Genomic DNA, 14,023 nt, shown 5'->3' on the forward strand with positions numbered 1-14,023 from the left:
ACAATAGATAGAACATCAACCTGTGTATAGCCGTTGTTGTGGCCATGCAGATGCAGGTTCCCATTGGATTCAGGCTGCTGGTAAAGGAACTGTGAAGCCAGAAAAGGGTGGGCCATTCTGTTTATTAGTCTCCCAAGGGCGCATGAGCAAACAGGCAAGGAAGTCTGAATCCCTCTCACTCAGGGATCCCAAGCTCCAATCCCCTCTCCAGACTCCCTCTCTCTCAGCATCCTCTAGCCTCAGCACTTCCCAGCCAAACAGGCTGGGCTGAAAATACCCCTTCTCTGCACACAAAGGCCCCTCCCAAGCAGGAAGGCAACAGGCAATTTGCAATCTGCCACCTTGAGGGCAAGCACCCAGACTTACATAGACTATACACACATGGCTCTGCCCTGCACCAATGCAAGCAAACCTAACATATATGAAACACATTGGTTTGCCCAACAACCTGGAATGCTGAGGTTGCAAGTTCAAAACCCCAGGCTTGCCTACTCAAGGCACATATGAGAAGCAGCTACTATGAGTACATGCTTTCCGCTCCTCCCATCGCCTCCCTCTCTGTTCTCTCTCTAAACTCAATAAATAAAATCATTTAAAAAAATAAGAAATCGCCTGACCCAGGTAGTGGCACAGTGGATAGAGTATCGGACTGGAATGTGGAAGACCCAGGTTCGAAACCACAACGTTGCCAGCTTGAGCGTGGGCTCATCTGGTTTGAGCAAGGCTCACCAGGGGGTTTGAGCTTGGCTTCAGCAAGGGGTCACTTGGTCTGCTGTACCTCAGCCCCCATCAAGGCACACATGAGAAAGCAATCAATGAACAACTAAGGTGCCACAACGAAGAATTGATGTTTCTCATCTCTCTCCCTTCCTGTCTGTTTCTATCTGTCCCTCTTTCTGTCTCTGTCACACACAAAAAAAAGAAATCTTAAATATATATAAAACCTCTCTTAATGGCTGAGTCACTGCCTTAAACTGTGGGATTTGATCCTAACACTAGAGCTCTCACGACTCAATCTGACAAAATACATTCCATAGTTGACATTAAGTTACTAATTAATCTAAAACTCATGCTGTGTGATGAGACACTACAATCTGGGCCTCACCAGATAGTTACATAAAATACAAAGCTCTGCTAATAATGTGTTATTCAAAATGTGATGAGTCCCAAACAAGGTAGCCTTTACTAAAAAAAATAAATAAATCAAAATAAAAGGGTCATTATGAGGAGGCATAGATGAAGAAGACTGAAGTAAATTTTGTTAACTTTTGACTGAATTAATCTTAAACAGAAATTGTTCAAGTCCTGAAATATCTCTCAGAAAAAATATCTCACTAATACCCATCAAAAGCTGAGGATATAAATGAAAGTACATAGTTTCTACAGTTCTTCTCTGTAGAAACCATGTCTTCCTTCTCCACTTTTCCAGAACAACGAGGAACTAAATGAAAACAACTGAGTCACAAGCCTTATACTTTATGAACCCACTATACATAGCTGTTGAGTTCATTTTTCTACATAGTGAAAAGGTTCACCTTAGCTAATAGTATACTGACATTGTGTAATTAGCTTTTTACCCCCAGGGTGAACTATCTTCATATCAATCACTCCTGTGGTCAAGCGCTATTTCAATATTCCCTTCATGAGTGATCTCCTCCCTCCAGTAACTTCCGTGCAATCAACTGGCATTTCTTCTCTCCCTATCTCTGTCTCTATCTCTCTCTTTCTCGTTTTTATTCTATAGGGGACAGATAGATGCCTTTGAGAAATGGATGAAAGCTACAAGGCCCAGAAAAGCGCATGCACCTGCATACACTCAAAATTGTTCACACAATTTCAGGAGCTTACGAACAGCTATCCCCCACAATCACCTACACAAATAATTTCTATTACCATATGGCTTTTATAATCCTACACAGCAGCGCAAAACACACACACATAGGCACACAATTAAGGGCTACTACACTGATTAATAACATAATACCCAAAATAATAAAATGTAGCCTAGGTTAAGCTTTATCTTACTAGCAATATTTTCAGTTAAGAATCCCAGAGACAGTGTGTTCTCTAAAAGGCTTCAGAAGGCCATGTTGAGCACTTCAATAAGACAACTCAAAATAAGGAGTAAGGCATTTATAATAAGAAGTTTACAAAGTCTTGTTTGGTCAGCTTGCTTGCCTTAAAAAAGTGCTGGAACATCTTCCTACAGCTGTATGTATTAACTCTGACACATCTGCTTGTAAAATCATGTAAGGCTCAAAAGTTATGTTTGAGCAAAGAAAAGAGAGGTTCTCACTGATATGAACAAACTTGGGATTCCAATGCTTGCCCTACTACATCAAGCTATGTTCAACACCAGGGCCAGCTAGGAACTGAAAGTGATACCACCTCATAAGTATCTAGTTACCTTGTCAAAGCAAGTAAAACATAAAAGATGAAACAGGACAAATGACTGAAGGGAAGAGAAGAATATGATCAAGGTGTTATTAACTAACGGCAGAGATGCCGCATTGCTTTCTCTCGCAAACTTCCTCAAAGGGGAATGTTCGGAAATGCTGAGGTCGCCGGTTCGAAACCCTGGGCTTGCCTGGTCAAGGCACATATGGGAGTTGATGCTTCCAGCTCCTCCCCCTTTCTCTCTCTGTCTCTCCCTCTCCTCTCTAAAATGAATAAATTAAAAAAAAGAAAGAAAGGGGAATGTTCTTGCCACTGACTGGTACCAAACTCTTCGTGAAAACTATCAATTCACTTTTTTGTTTTTGCTTAAACTTTTAATCACTGTTTAAACCAGTTTTGTGCTGTGTCAAAAATGAAAGGAAATGTGACCGCGCTTCTACCACAAACCGATAAATTTCAAAATCACAACACTAGGATGTTTAAGTACATTAAACTTTGGTGATCCATTCATAGAACTTTTCTATCTTTCATGGTGGTGGCAAGCAGGGACAAGTCACAAAAACTTTGTGACTCAGTGTCTTCACTTGTGGTTACTGGAGTTACAGGACACATGGAGAAAGTAAAAATTCTCAATTTGCCTCAAGTTAGGGTGGAACGGATGAGACTTTAAACTTGTCATTGTATTCTACACAGCCAGGTCCCTTCTCCCACAAGGGAAGCCTGTCTATTCCCTAAAACTGTAACTCTTTGACCAGTTTTCCAAGGTGAAAGGCAAGAGAAGGAAGTATAACAGGTTTATACCAAATGGCTAGATGCCATAAGAAAAGGCTTCAGTTAAATCACCCTCTCCTTTCTAATTCTAATCAAGTTGCTGATTAAAACTGGAGACTAGCTGAGCAACATGTGGCTTCTGCCTGAGAGCTAGCCTAACAACGTTGCGACAGGAGTATATGCTGAATTTGTGCAGGCAAACCGTTTCCCCCTCGTGCCACTCGAATTAGCAAGTCTACCCCAAAAGAGGAACCCTTTTTACTGATGAGCAGAAGAAACTCCAGGATTTCCTAATCTCATAGCGGGCCCCATAGATTTCATTCCTCTGCACAAGAAGTCAGCGACAGGAAATGGACTGCTACCACCAGTTCTCACACTTCTCAGGACGGTGGGACTCGTGCAGTCCGCCTGCTGCCTTTGAGAGTTCCCGATCAACTCAGTGCCAGGGCTGCCTGCCTCTGCCTAGTCACACACGACAGTTGGTGGTACCTCACCCAGCCTCCGACTCCCACGCTCCCCCCACTCTTCCAAAGAAATGTTTCTTGGGAGAGCACATGGGGAGGCGCGGGAGAAAAAAATGCACGTAGGCGCGTTTTCCTTAGATTCCTGGTAAAGTGAAAAGAACGGGGCCTACGTTGTGTGTTTTGTTTTATAGGGAAAAAAAAATTTTTTTTTTTTTAAAGTAAATCTCTGAGTGAGCTCCTAAGTATTTGGACTGCAGGGAGAGCGGTTTCCCCGCCCGGCCCCAGAAAGCGTTCAGGAGGCAAAGCCGAGCAACTGACAGTGCTGGGAAGGGAGGGGACCGCGCAGGGGAGGTTCGCGCCCGCAACTTGGGCGAACAACAGACCGTGCCGGGACGCGGGGTCTCCCCGAGCTGGGGTGCGGCCTCCGCCCCCCGCACGGCTGACAGCAGTGAGAGAGAGGCGCCTGTGGGAACGCGGGTGCTCTTCCGCCCCACGCCGTCTCCGCGCCTCCGCGTGGCCGCGCCGTCAGCGGCCCCCGAGCTGCACGGGGAGGTCGCGCTCACCCTCGGGAGGGGGCCCCGGGCGCCCCCATGTTCAACGGCAGGAGGACCCCGGCGCTCTCGCCGTCCCCAAGGCCGCCGGGGGCTGCAGGAGCACTCACCAATTTGGGTTTGTTTTTCGTTTCCTCTTCGTTGGCGGCCCGGTTCCCCGCGCTCCGCTTGTTGCTCCGGCCCCCGCCGGGCTCCTCGCCGCCGCCTCCCGCGCCCGCCGCCGGCCCGGGCTGCTCCATCTTTCTCCGGGCCTGTCACCTGTGCCCTAAAACCCCACCTCTCCTCCACTGACGGAGTCCCTCGGGACGGCCCCGCTGCCCCGCGCCGGGTCGCGAGCCCCGCTTCCTGGGAGGGAGTGTCTGCCTGGGAGCGGCTGGCTTCAAGCCGCCGGGACGCCGGGCTCTCGGGCACCCCCGACGCCACACGCCGTTACCACTACTCGGTGCTGGGACAAGCCCTGCCCCTGAGCAGCTGCAGTTAGCACTCCAGCCGCCGCCGCCCTCGGGGCGGTGTTTAGGGTGGAGAAAGTGGGTGCCTATCTCTTTAAGAAGGCCTCAACACACGTGATTCATCAAAGTGCCCGCAGTCTGCCGCCTGGGAACTGAGAACTGCTTCCTACTCCCGGTGCCGAGCCGGCCGGGCTACTGAGCATGCCCGGCGCAGCGACCGGAGCCCAGCGAGAGGACTTTAAGCTGTGGTTAAGCACTGATTTCCCTTCCTTACGGCCTTGCGTGAAATGGGAGGGAACCCGTCCAGAGACAGGAGGTGCAGCCCATTTTAGAGATGAGGAAACTGAGGCTGAGGAGGACTCCCGTGTGCGTTCCTCTGGAGGGTCGACCTGACAATCAGCTTCCTCCTCCGTAGGCCTGAGCACCTTCCCGGGCACACGCTCAGTGGGCGGGGTCCATTGGCAAGGCATCTGGCGTCCCGTCCGGGAACTGCCTCGGGGAACGCTGGTGAATTACCTTGACAGACTGTACGGGTCAAAGTGAAAGAGTGGGTGTTTTCTGTTGCCACCATCGCTTTGCGGCCAAGGAAAGTCTATCCTCCACTCCCAAGCTGCTGGATCTAGAAGCAGCAGGCAGCCACCACTTAATCCCTAAGGGGGTGGAAGGCTTTTTACCCAGGGCACCTGTACATTGCTAACAATTGGATGCATTACTATTCTCGGTTTCCCAAACTACTTTAAATTTAGACTACTTCTGTGGAATGAGATCACGTGTGTCAAAACTTTGTTTAAAATGTGAATCTCTAAACAAATGTTAGATGGGGTTTTTTTTTGTGCAACAGCAGCAGGGCACTGCCAGTATTGTTGGTCTTAAACCTTGAGTTGTCTGGAGGAAGCCCACGCAATATTTCTTCTATCCTTTTTACTTTTCTAATGTTTATTTTATTAATTTTAGAGAGAGGAAGGGAGAGAGAGAGAGAGACAGGAATATCAATCTGTTCCTGTATGTGCCCTGACCCGGGATTGAACTGGCAACCTCTGCACTTCCGGATGATGCTCTACCAACTGAGCTATCCTGCCAGGGCTCTTCCATCCTTTTTAAACAGGGCCCTTTAAAAATAATGTTCACACTGAGAATATTCAAGGGACAGGGCAAGGTTTGAATGAACCACCATCATAGAAAAAGTGCACATATGCTAAGGAAGCTAGGTGAAATGTAAGTCCAGATATGAAGTCTCTGAATATGTCCATGGCTGGGTTGGAGTGGCATCCGATACCAGGGTTGCAGGTTGGATTCCCCGTCCAGGCACATGGAAGCATCAACCAGTAGGAACAGAAAATCCTTGTTTCTCTCTCACTCACTTCCTCTCTAAAATCAATAGATAAACTTTATAAAAATTAAGATAGAGCCTGACCGGGCAGTGGCGCAGTGGGAAGAGCCTCGCCTGGGACACAAGGGACTCAAGTTTGAAACCCCGAGGTCACCAGCTTGAGCGCAGGGTTCCTAGCTTGAGCGTGGGATCATAGACATGACCCCAATGGTAGCTGGTTTGAGTCTAAGGTCACTGGCTTGAGCAAGGGATCACTGGCTCTGCTTCAGTCACTGGACAAGGCACATGTGAGAAAGCAGTCAATGAACAAGGTGCCGCAACTATGAGTTGATGCTTCTCATCTCTCTCCCTTCCTATCTGTCCCTCTCTCTCTATCTCTCTCTCTTGCTAAAAAGAAAAACGATACAATGTTTAAGGTAAGCTTTAATAAATAAGCAAATCAACAAATAAACATGTCCCTATGCCTGTTACTCAGCTCTCTTCAGGCTATGACTCCTTTTGCCCTTCTCCCCTTCAACCTAAATTCAGCTCTGCTGAATCTAATTTGTTTACAAACATATTTATTGAGTGCATTAGAATAAATATGACCATGCTTCAGGCATAATTAGGCAATTAACTTGGATGACAGTAGAGTGAAAAGAACGTGAGTTATCAAAACAGTGTTGATCCTGGCTTTGTCATTAACTGTCTATTTAATCACACAGGTAGTAAACGTATCCAGGGACAGCACAGAAGAAGGAACACATGCTCCCAGAGAGGCTGCACAAGAAGCCTGACGTTAAATTTGCTTTGTTGAAGTTTCTCTTTGACTAACAAAACTTTTTTTTTGAGAGAGAGGGTCAGACAGACAGGAAGGGAGAGATGAGAAGCACCAACTCATAGTTGGGGCACCTCAGTTGTTCATTGATTGCTTTCTATATGTGCCTTGACTAGGGGGCTCCAGCCAAGCCAGTGACTCCTTGCTCAAGCCAGCGACCATGGGTTCATGTCTATAATCCCACGTTCAAGCCAGTGACCCCCCGCTCAAGCCAGTGAGCCTGTGCTCAAGCCAACAACCTTGGGATTTTGCACCTGGGTCCTCAGTATCCCAGGCCAGTCAGTGCTCTGCCCCCTGTGCTACCACCTGGTCAGGCTCTTGAACTAAAACTTTGATATATATTTTTAATTCGATGCAGTACGTATATACGTATACACACGCATGTGTTTGATTACTGAAATGTCTCCGCTCCTGAAAAGTTACGTGAAAATGCATGCTGCAGAAAGACATGACCTGTTTGAGCCGTGCTCTCAGGAAGTTCCTGTTGGAGAGATGTAGGTGTAGGGCACTGCTAAAGGTTTTCCAAGCTCAAGTGTTGCTCGGTAATCTCCTCAGTAGATTTTTATTAAGCCCCTTCGAGTACACCAGGTGATAGACAGAATGCGGTGGGTTAGAAGGATGAAGTGGACATCATTTCTGCCTTGTGGAACCTCACAGCCAGCTGGGAGAGGCAGACTGATAAGGAACCACATTTCAGTACAAGAGGTGTGAACAGGGAGCCCAGAAACACAAGGAGGAGGAGCCCATTGGAATGTCAGAGGCTCCGGAACACCTTCCCAAAGAGGATGTTTGGGCTGTCTTAGAGGTGTAGTCAGTAACTATTCCTTGACAGCTACTACTGAGTGTTAGGTACTGTACCAGATTTTGTGGGTACAGTGGTGAACAAGACAGATGTAGTTTGCTCTTATGGAACTTTCTGGCTATTGGGAAGGATATTAAGCAAAAATATATATATTGAGCAGTTATGAAGCAAAGAAGGCAAGTGAAGAACATTCCAGGCCAATAAAATAATGATAGCATATGCAGAGGTCCTATGTTTAAGAAATTGCGTGTGTGGGGGAACAGGGGTGAGGGGCTGCTGTTAGCAAGTGGAGAAGCAGAAGGCATAAGCAGCTTCCAGATCATGAAGGTCTTCACTTGTAGGTCTCATTGGTGTGGTTTTAAAAAGGGGGAAGGCATTGTAGTACAAAGACTTACGTTTGGGGGGTATAAATAGACTTGACACATAGATTGACGTTATTGTGAATGGAAGACTGTGTTTCACTCTCCCTAGGCCAGGTGAAGCTATGTTTAAAATCTGGTCAGAGGTACATGTAAAAGGCACATAATCTTGACTGCAAAAAAGTGAAACACTTTGTCGCTGATATGGCTTACATTTGACTTTACTGTGGCTAGCTCAGCCCTGTCTGAATTTTTTTTTTTTTTTTTTTTAGCAAGAGAGAGAGACAGACAGACAGGAAGGGAGAGAGATGAGAAGCATTAACTCAGTTGTATCACTTTAATTGTTCTTTGATTGCTTCTCATACATGCTTAGACCAGGGGGCTCCAGCCAAGCCAGTGACCCCTTGCTCAAGTCGGTGTCCTTGGGCTTGAAGCCAGCAACCTTGGGCTCAAGCCAACGAACTTGGGGTCATTTCTGTGATCCCACACTCAAGCTGGCAACCTCAGGGTTTCAAACATGGGACCTCAGTATCCCAGATCAATGCTCTATCCACTGTGCCACCACCAGTCAGGCCCATCTTAATCCTTAATGTTTCTTAACATTTTGTTCTGGTTAATCTAAACAGTAGTTACAAACAAGCACCCTTCCTCCAGGCATCGGGGTCATTGGCCTCTCTTGGGAGTGAACACACAAAGGAGGCACTGCTCTCCCACGAGGATGTTCTGTCCACTGATTAGGAACCAGGCACCTCCCCAAGTGCATCCCCAGGGCTGATCCGACTGCACATACAGTCCTTTCTTTTTACCTTCCTGGGATACGCAAGTAAGCTGCTGGATGGAGAGACAGCTCTTCTCAGAGGCCCAAGAAAGAAGGAGGTGACCATCATCAGCTGGGACATCAAACATATATGTTAGAGCCACGGACCTTTTGGTCTCTCCCTCTAGCCTGAGTTTTGCCTCCAGTCAACACGAGAAAGCCAGCCCTGGGAGAGAGAAAGATAAAAAGCCGTGAGGCTCTAGTTTTCTTCAACTTGATCTTAGACCCATCCATTACCCAGTGGTTTCTGATGATCCTTCTAGTCCTCCTCTGGCTTTCTGTGTCTCCCTTCTGCTGCATGGTCTCATCTAAACAAGCTGAGTCATTGGTAGAGAAATAAAAGGAAATATGGGTTAGACAAATATGAGAACCACCCACCTTCAGCGTCATGGGGAAATAGTTATGAATTAAAGCTTGCCTAAGAATAAAATATTTATGCCTGACCAGGTGGTGGTGCAGTGGATAGAGCCTCAACCTGAGACACTGAGGACCAAGGTTTGAAATCCCAAGGTCACTGGCTTGAGCATGGGGTTGTTGCCTAGAGCATGGGTTCATAGACATGACCCTATGGTCTCTGGCTTGAGCCCAAGGTTTCTGGCTTGAGCAAGGGATCACTGGCTCAGCTGGAACCCCACCACCACCACCAAACTTGGTCAAGGCACATGCGAGAAAGCAATCAATGAGCAACTAAGGTGTTGCAACTACACTTCTCATCTCCCTTTCTGTCTTCTGTCTGTCTTTCCATCCTTGTCTGTCCCTCTCTCTGTCCCTCTCTCTTAAAAATAATAAAAAAAAGTATTTATTCAGCATGTACTATACATAGATGTCTGACAGATAAAAAAAAGTGCCATTCTGCTACTGTCATAAAAAAAATCTCTTGTTCTATAAAACTGCACATTAAAAATAACAGGACTCCAGGCCCTGGCCAGTTGGCTCTGTGGTAGAGTGTCACCCCAATGTGTGGATGTTCCAGGTTCGATTCCTGGTCAGGGCACACAGGAGAAGCACCCATCTGCTTCTCCACCCCTCCCCCTTTCACTTCTCTCTCTCCCTCTCTTTTCCCCTCCTGTAGCCATGGATCGATTGAAGCAAGTTGGCCCCGGGCACTGAAGATGACTTCATGGCCTCCACCTCAGGTGCTAAGAAGAGCTCAGTTGCAGAGCAATGGAGCAATGCCCCAGATGGGCAGAGCATTGCCCTCTAGTGGGCTTGCCGGGTGGATCCTGGTCAGTCAGGGCACCTGTAAGAGTCTGTCTCTACCTCCCCTCCTCTCACTGAATAAAAAAATAAAAAATAAAACACCATATTTTTTGCTCCATAAGATGTACTTCCCCCCCTCCCAAAAAAGTGGAGGGGAAAAATGCCCGTGCATCTTATGGAGCAAAAAATACGGTATTTTATTAAATATTTTAACATACCATTTGGTTCAGAATTTTTTTTTCTTATTTTCCTCCTTAAAACCCTAGGTGTGTTGTATGGTCAGGTACATCTAATGGAGGAAAAAATATGGTAAATAACAGGACTCCTGGGATAAATGTGGGTAGGGGAGATCACCTAAATTCAATGCAACTTTGTTGTCACAGCACTAATGAAAACAGTAACCATCCTCATAAAAACACCCATGAGATTAAATCTCCACTGGTGTTGGTACTCAGCATCACAGCCGTCAGTGCATGGGAGCCCCATACTTCCTCTTTCCCAATATAGGTTCTCAAGGGCCATCAGTTTTCATAGATGTCATTTTCATCAGAATTAACAATCTAATTGAGGAGGACCCAACTTTTTAAAAACATATGCTGGAAAGTCTTCACGGCTTCATTATCAATACTCACAGCTTCATCAGATAGTCTAATGTTGTGGAAAAGTTTGAATTGCTGAAGCCACTAAACCAGTCACACTAATGGAGCAGAGTATGTGGAATTCTTCTCTTTTTCTTAATGTCTTGAGCTATTGTTAAGACTTCTTCTTAATTGTGAGAATATTTGCTCCTGATCGCTGCGAAAGTATAAATGCTGAGAAAGTTCATCCATGAACCAACCAGTGGGACTTCCACCTTAGTTTGAAACCATTCTTCTGTTTACTCATCACCAATGTGCTATGCATACTACATAAACATTTGTAGTGGGGCAGGCTATACAGATACAAATATAATATATCTAAGTATATAAAATCTCTGCCATCGATAGGTATCAAATCTAGTTAAGAAAACAAATGTGGGGAACAGTAACAGGAAATTAGCTGCTTAACAAGGAGGTAATGACTCTAAATTCACATAATATAGTGAAAGGATGCGATTAGTTGGGCCTACAGCAAATGAAGTTTTCAAGGAGGAGGTAGAACTTGAGCTGCCGAGCTATGAAGCAGAAGTCAGACTTGAATAGGCAAAGCAAAGATAGGAAGTAAGGAAAAGACAGCACATGGAATTGCCTGGAAACCGTATTAATGTTGAGGGGCCATTGGGGCTTGACTAAAATGGTGAGAACATAGATGTTGAATAAGCGGAGGAAACAGTTATCCCCACAGTGTTTTCCCACAACGTAAGAAGATCTGAATGTAAGATGTAGTAGTAGGGCCCTGGCCGTTTGGTTCAGTGATAGAACATTGGCCCAGTGTGTGGATGTCCTGGGTTCAATTCCCAGTCAGGGCACACAGCAGAATTGACCATCTGCTTATTAGCTTCCACCTTAGTTTGATACCATTCCTTCCTCCCCTTTCTCTTTCTCTCTCCCCCCTTTCTCCTTCTCCCTCCCTCCCTCCCTCTCTCTCCCTTCCTCTCCCACAGCCATGACTCAATTGGTTCAAGCACCTCGGCCCAAGGAGCTGAAGTTGGCTCCATGAAGCCTCTACCTCAGGTTTTAAAAATAACTCGGTTGCAAGCATGGCCCCAGATGGGGGTTGCCGGGTAGATCCCAATTGGGGCGCATGTGGGAGTCTGTCTCTCTATCTCCCCTCCTCTCACTTGGAAAAGAAGAAAAAAAAAAAGATGTAGTGGTAGTCACTGGTAAACATCTTTAGCAGGAATGTTATAAAATTCAGAAGTTATTTTAAGAAACTTGTCTGGCAGAATAACTTTGAACACTGATTTTCAAACTTATTCTTTCTTTATCGCAGATTATTCTTTTCTAAATCAGACTCTTCATAGAACCCCAATATATACAACAGATACAAATCAAGCTGACCTGTTTGAAGTTAGCGTGGGAACAGAGACCATAGCCATACTCATGTCCACTGGCTTTTTTCTCTTCCTCTGAGGTGACCCTTTGAGGCACCACTGCTGAACTCTAGCTAAATCTAGAGAGAGTCCTACTGGATAAGACCATGAAGATTGGGACTAGAGTGGCCCCAGAGGAAACGAAGAGAAAGAAATGAATCCAAGACATTTAAAAATGATTTCCCTCTCCACAGATTATATACCAGAAACAAAGTGGGGGAGGGGAGGGAATGAGAATTACTAAAGGAAAAAGAATTACTGAAATGTTGGCCCAAGGAAATAAAAACCTACTGGTAAACTGGGAGATGTTTTCTCAGCAGGTGCTTATCATTGGCAGGCAGAGTCAGACTAGGGAGTCTGGTACCCAGAAAGTAAGGAGACTAATCAGGACAGGACAAAAAAGCTAAGGTTTCGGTAGTCACCAATAGGACAAGTCTAGACAGGCAGGTGAACAGAAGGGGTTGAGTAACAGTAGGCAGGGGGCAGGCAGGCAGGCAGCCAGACTCGGAAGTACAGCAGTGATGTCCTAGCAGGCGGGCAAGGATAGACTCCGGACAGTCCGGCAACTGACGACAGGCAGAGGCTGAAGCAAGCAGTATGTAGCAGGAGTCTAGTCATGGGGGCTGAGATTAAGAAACCAATTAGCAATCCCTTAAGAAATCAGGCAAGATAGCACTAAAGAAAGCAGGACACTAGGCCTGAAGGAATCAGCCTGTCAGATGAAGAGAGGTGGACACAGGCGAATGAAAATGGTACTCAATGCCCTGGCCAGATAGCTCAGTTGGTGAAGAGTGTTGTCCCATAGTGCAGACGTTGTCGGTTTGATCCCTAGTCAGGGCACATACAGGAGCAGATTGATGTTTCTCTCTCTCTCTCTCTCTCTCTCTCTCTCTCACTCTCTCTCTCCCCCTGGCTCTCTCACTAATAAATAAAAAAAAAATTTTTTTAAAAACAGTATTCAAGTCTCTCAGATACTTCAAGGTCTGTGAGATCATAATAGAACCAGAAGCAATAGGTCCACACGATGCTAACTTAGCCACCGAACTACTGAAATATTGCTCCTTCCCTCCCCTCTGACTAGGAGCAGGATTGGTCCCAGTGGAGGAAAAGTGGACAACGAAGAAACATCTGAAAACAGTAATGGTCACCTACCTGGAGGTAAAGGTTAATGTGTTCAGTTGTGACGATTGCAGGGTTTGGGGAGCAGGGTGCGAAGCAGCTGAAACAGCCTGACAAGAAATTGCCCAAGAGACAATGGTGCTTGTTTCTCCTTCTGGCAAAAGTGTTGAGACTGGCCTGACCAGGGGGTGGTACAGTCACTAGAGCGTCGGACTGGGACTCAGAGAACCCAGGTTTGAAAACCCGAGGTTACGGGCTTGAACAGAGGCTCACCGGCTTGAGTGCAGGCTCACCAGCTTGAGCCCAAGGTCGCTGGCTTGAGCAAGGGGTCAGTCACTCTGCTGGAGCCCCCCCCTCGGTCAAGGAACATATGAGAAAGCAATCAATAAACAGCTAGGGTTCTGCAATGAAGAATTGATATGTCTCATCTCTCTCCCTTCCTGCCTGTCTGTCTGTCCCTATCTGTTCCTCTCTCTGACTATCTCTGTCTTTGCAACAACAACAACAAAAAAAAGTGTCGAGACTGATGGAGGCTTTGAGGATTCCCAGATACCTATAGTTGTATACAGTATACTGGAAACCAACCTTTAGCATTTTTTCTGTAAAATATGCTTCTAACAAAAACAGTCTTTCCTGATCTACATTAACTGAAGCCCTAAAGTAATTTTCAAGAGTTAACAGATTATGAATGATAATTTTCCAATCTCTGTGTTACTAAGACATAAGTGTAGTAATAAACAGTGAGAGAAAAACAATTTGATGGTTAAAGTATGTGGATCAAAGAGACACACATGGGTGTTCATAAGAATGCTATTTATTTTATGAAGTTGGGGGGATTTATATAATCAGTATAAACAGTCTCTTGAAGATAAATTCAGTTCAAAAGTGAACTACAATTGTGCAGTAAAAATCTATTATCTCTTTTACTTTGTAGTC

At 45.9% G+C, this 14,023-nt stretch overlaps 1 protein-coding gene across 1 annotated transcript in view; it reads right to left on the reverse strand.

Moving 5' to 3' along the window:
- DIAPH2 (diaphanous related formin 2) overlaps positions 1-4,674 on the reverse strand; it is a 983,541-nt gene extending 978,867 nt beyond the window's left edge. Inside the window, exon 1 of the mRNA XM_066356043.1 lies at positions 4,294-4,674. Within this exon, the coding sequence (XP_066212140.1) occupies positions 4,294-4,422 (129 nt within the window). The 5' untranslated portion in view covers positions 4,423-4,674. The remainder of the gene's footprint in view (positions 1-4,293) is intronic.
- Between the last annotated feature and the right edge of the window lie 9,349 nt (positions 4,675-14,023).

The sequence above is a fragment of the Saccopteryx leptura genome, chromosome X, assembly GCF_036850995.1.
Source record: "Saccopteryx leptura isolate mSacLep1 chromosome X, mSacLep1_pri_phased_curated, whole genome shotgun sequence".
NCBI lineage: Eukaryota > Metazoa > Chordata > Mammalia > Chiroptera > Emballonuridae > Saccopteryx > Saccopteryx leptura.